Source organism: Nicotiana attenuata, unplaced genomic scaffold (assembly GCF_001879085.1).
Source record: "Nicotiana attenuata strain UT unplaced genomic scaffold, NIATTr2, whole genome shotgun sequence".
Classification (NCBI taxonomy): domain Eukaryota; kingdom Viridiplantae; phylum Streptophyta; class Magnoliopsida; order Solanales; family Solanaceae; genus Nicotiana; species Nicotiana attenuata.
In genome coordinates this window covers 167,183-171,997 of record NW_017672161.1, presented here as the reverse complement: position 1 = coordinate 171,997, position 4,815 = coordinate 167,183, and the positions used below count along the sequence as shown (strand labels likewise).

Below are 4,815 nucleotides of genomic sequence, written 5' to 3'. Positions count from 1 at the left end.
AATAATAGCCATTTTTTCCACTTTTATCATCTCAACTTTTGTGTCCGGTAATTTCAAAATATATATTGTAATAAAAATAAAAAATAAAAAAATAGATCGAGTCCTAAATTGGCCAAAAAATAAAATAAAATAATGAATGATCATAATTTGCATATAGTTTAGGTAAGTCCTAACCCTTTTTATCTTATTCTTAGGATCACCGTGAGTTCTCCACAAAGAAACAGTTAGAAAAGGGTAAGGGACGAGACACCTCCTATGTTCTTGATCAGAGATAAGACCCCGAGTAGTCTCTGTAATTGGTGGGCTATTTTTGCTGCATGGGAACGAAATCGAGTATTTAAGCACCTCAAGTTCCTCACAAACATCATGGGAATTAAGCCTAACAGAGATTTAATCGAGGCTCTAGTGGGTTTTTGGGACCCCGCGAACAATGTCTTCAGGTTCAAAGATTGTGAAATGACGCCCACATTGGAAGAGTTAGGTGGGTTCACCGGATTGGGGAGAGACCTTCGTGGGAAAAAGCCTGCTGCTCCGAGAAAAGTTGGTGTGAACAACTTTTTAAAGAAATTATGCCTCCGCCGAATTCCAATGGTTTGCTTAAACGAAGGTTGGGTTCCGTTGGAATATCTCTATGACAGGTTTGGGGACGAGAAAGAGTTTGAAAATTTCTCGGGCATAGAATTCGTCAACCAGTTGAGTTACGACGCTTGGAGGGAGTTGAGAATCTTCGCGTTCATGATATCATTTCTAGGGATCATTGTCTTTCCAGAGCGTGGTGGGCGCATCCGAATTCGATTGGTTGCGGTAGTCTCGTATTTGCAAAGTAGCGAGGATCATACCATTCTTCCCATGATTTTGGGAGATATTTTTCGAGCTTTGACCTGCTGCCAAGAAGGTGAAGATTACTTCGAGGGATGCAACATTCTACTGCAGATGTGGTTCATAGAGCACCTCTATCATCATCCAATAGTAATAAATTTCAATGAAAACTGGCTGAATTACATTGGATGTCACCCAGACAGGGCCGCAAGTTGTAATCTTCCAGAGGGGGTGAGGGCCTGGCGGAAATTACTTGGTTCATTGAGTGCTGATAGAATCACTTGGAACTATTATTGGTTCCCTTCTGCTAGGGTCATGCATATGTCGACATATCGCCCGTTCTTCATACTCATGGGTTTCAGAGGTTTCCAACCCTACGCGCCCCTACGCGTCATGCGCCAGCTAGGGAGAGAGCAAAAGAGGCCCCCGATTGAGGACATGCATCCGTTCGTGTGGGAATTCAAGGGAGAGGAACCTCCAAGGGAGTCTTATGCACAAAAGGTTTGATTTGGTGGTCGATTTTCTGATTTGGACGAGATGGTAGCTGATCGTGCACGTGGGGAGGTAAGCCTCGCATACCTTGAGTGGTTTCACAACCAGGCTATCCCCGAGCAAAGGCCAAAAAGATCCATACGGCATGCAGTTGACTGGGAGGAGGAGATCGAGGCCAGAGTTAGAGAAACCAGAAGGGAAGTTGCACAAGAGTTCCAATCTCGTATTGACATTTTACAAGAAGATAAGGGCATTCTCGAGACAGCCATGGACATACAACAGGCTGATTTTGGGCGGGAAAAGGCTCAGTAGGCACGAGAGAAGCAAGCACTCAAAGCCCGAATTCAAAAGAAGAACATAGCTGCAACCACTCAGCAACAAGAAGAGAGAAGCCCAGTTTAGGGTAGTCCGTGATCACGAGCGTAGAGGTTTTGCTCCGTTAATCCAAGGTCTGAGGGATCAGATAGGGGGAGTTGAGTCAAGGAAGGAGAGCCAGATCGCGGAGTTTGAAATAGAAAGACACCACTACCAAAAGGTGATAAATCAGTTAGAAGCGGAGTCGCTAGATGTTCGGCGCCAGAAAGATATGGCCTTGGACCGCGAGCGTGATGTGCTGGATCTAGCTGAGACCCATGGTCAGCAAAATCAAGAGTTGCATGTGGCTCAGGAATACATTAAGGGAAAGATCCTCGAGGTAGCCACATATACCTCAAGAGCATGCAGGAGTTGTCAGGGAGTGACGCCTGAGCGGTTTGCAGAAGTATCATTGAACGTTGCTCGTCATATATCTGCAGACTTGGAGAGGATATACCGCAATGTTGGGGGTCAGCCACAGGAACAAGCACCTTGATTACAGTGATGCTGGTGGATTCTAATGCAGAGATCAAATTCTTCTTTTAGTTATCAGTCATTTGTCATTCTTCTTTTGTTGTTTTTGAGTCTGTAAGAGTCTTTTGGTGTTCTGAGTCTTGTTGTTTTGTCTTTTATCCTAAAAAGTCTGTTTGAGTCAAGTCTGGCCTTGTTTATCTTTATGTAATTGCTTCTTTTTGAGTCTTGTATCAAAAAAAATATTATATATGTTGAAAAATCAATGAAAAAGATTTTGTTTAGAAAAATTCGAAAATGAACCAAAAAGATGTTTGTTTTGTAAAAAAAAAGGTCATGTACCTGAATTACGTAATGATCTGATTCATGTGGCGACATGATTCGTAGGCAACCCACAAAAGGTTCGATCAAATATTTTTCAAATGACTATAAACTGAGGGATCAAGAGAAGAAAATAAGAGCGCCAATAGATAATAATCTTATAAGCCGGAATGAAACATGAAGCCTTCCAAAAGCATGTTAGAGATGGTGATATTTTAGGAGCATATCATATCTACGTGCGATTCCTATCTGTAAAATGCTTAACCCTAACACATTTGTTGCCTCTTAACTCAGTAAGCTTAAGGTGGTTGGTTTGTGGTGAAAACTGGCAACACATCATTACTTCACAAGATCTAAGGGAGCGGTGGTAATGGATAATAGTGATGAAATCGAGTTGGTCAGTGACAATCCGCAGGGTCAGTCAGTTGAGCAAGAGTTGGAGGAAATAAGAAAATTGAGATAGCAACGGTCAGATGTATATCAAGCTTGGGTTTTCGGTCAACCTCCACCCCAGGGTCCTTCAGAGGGAATTTCCACCATACCCCAGGCTACTCAAACATCGCTCCATGCAACGAGCGATCCCATTCTACCACCAGGGTATGTGCCAAGCTACATCCTCCATGCTGTCCCCGCTACTTCTAATATGCGACCTCCAGTCGCACCGGTTAGGTACACCCCTCTCGTTGTGTCTGGCGCACCGGTATATACAATCCCGCCGCCACCACCTGTGACAAGTCCAAATAATGAGCCACCATCTCATGCTTATGATGGCCAATACTATTCTCCAAATATGGCTTTTGGGGTCTCGGCTCCATACAATCAGACTCCTCGGTACGAATTGCCAGTGGAAAATGAAAATCCTGCCACGACTGTTGAGCCAGATGAGATGGCTAGGAAAATGAAAAGTCTTGAACAGAAAATAATGAATATACAGGGACTAGGTGGTCACAAATGCGTTTCGTTCAGTGATCTATGTATGTTCCCTCACATCCATTTGCCACGAGGATTCAAGACGCCAAAATTTGAGAAATATGATGGACACGGCGACCCTATCGCCCACTTGAAAAGGTATTGCAACCAGCTGAGGGGTGCAGCAGGAAAGGAAGAGCTGTTGATGGCTTACTTTGGGGAAAGCCTTGTGGGGGTAGCTTCCGAATGGTTCATTGACCAAGACATCTCTCATTGGCATGTTTGGGATGACATGGCCCAGGCTTTCATCAAACAATTTCAGTACAACATTGTTATTGCGCCGGATCGTAATTCCTTGTCCAATATGAAGAAAAAGCCGACCGAAAGTTTTAGGGAGTATGCCATCAAGTGGAGGGAGCAAGCGGCTAGAGTTAAGCCACCCATAGATAACCACGAGTTTATCACTATTTTTCTGGAGGCTCAAGAGCCTGATTACTTTCAGAACATGATGTTCACGATGGGTAGACCTTTTGCAGAAGCAATCAAAATAGGGGAGATGGTCGAAAATGGCCTCAAGACTGGCAGAATTGTAAGTCAAGCTGCTCTCAAAGCCACCACCCAAGCTATCCAAAATGGGTCAGGAGGTTTGGCGAATAGAAAGAAGAGAGATGAAGGGTCCATGATGGCTTCGGGATCTAGGGAGTTTCAAAGAGGGGCATCGCACCCTTATGTGCAAGTTCAGCAGGGGCAATCCAGCTACCCTCAACATTATTATCCCCTGCCAATTCCTCAATACTCTATGGGCCCACCACAATATACAGTATTCAATGCTCAATCATATGCTCGGCCTCCCAATCAGCAGGTACGGGCACCAGCTCCAAGGGCCCCCCGACCTCAGCAGCAAAATTTTCGGGCACCCTACAATGCTCGTCCCAGGCAGGATTATGGTCGAGAGCAGAGGCTGGTAGAAAAATTCACTCCATTGGCTTAATCATATTCTTGTCTATTCCAGAAGCTGAAGCAAATGGGCGTAATTGGACCCATCGCTCCCCAACATATGCATCCCGATTTGCATGGATTTCAAGCAAATGCTAGATGTGAATATCATTCCGGTGCCCCAGGGCATAGCACTGATGACTGTTGGACTCTGAAAAGACCCATAGAGAGACTCATTTCTGAAAAACTGATTGTAGTGACGAATGGCGAGGACCCTCCTAACGTGACAAACAACCTGTTGCCAGCACACAATGATGTTCATTTTATGGGAATGATTGGCCGAGATCAAGTATACAAGCCGGTCAGTCGAGCAGAAATGATAGTGGGTGTAATTCAAGAAGGAGCAGGTCTGGAAATAAGTCCCATCCGAGATGTGCCACTGATTGTGAAAGGCGCCCAGAGCTCAAATAAGGCAACTTTATTTGTTCCAAAGATCTCGAGGTAGGAAGTTCA

General features: G+C 44.5%; 1 protein-coding gene across 1 annotated transcript; it reads left to right on the top strand.

Annotated features, from left to right (window-relative positions):
- The first annotated feature begins 366 nt into the window (after positions 1 to 366).
- On the top strand, positions 367 to 1,326 carry LOC109212126. Its single transcript, XM_019375740.1, has one exon. The coding sequence runs from the start codon at positions 367 to 369 to the stop codon at positions 1,324 to 1,326; it is 960 nt and encodes a 319-aa protein (XP_019231285.1).
- Positions 1,327 to 4,815: the final 3,489 nt, after the last annotated feature.

Coding starts and splice junctions, on each gene's coding strand:
- LOC109212126 (XM_019375740.1), top strand. CDS start 367: ATGGGAATTAAGCCTAACAGAGATTTAATCGAGGCTCTAGTGGGTTTT.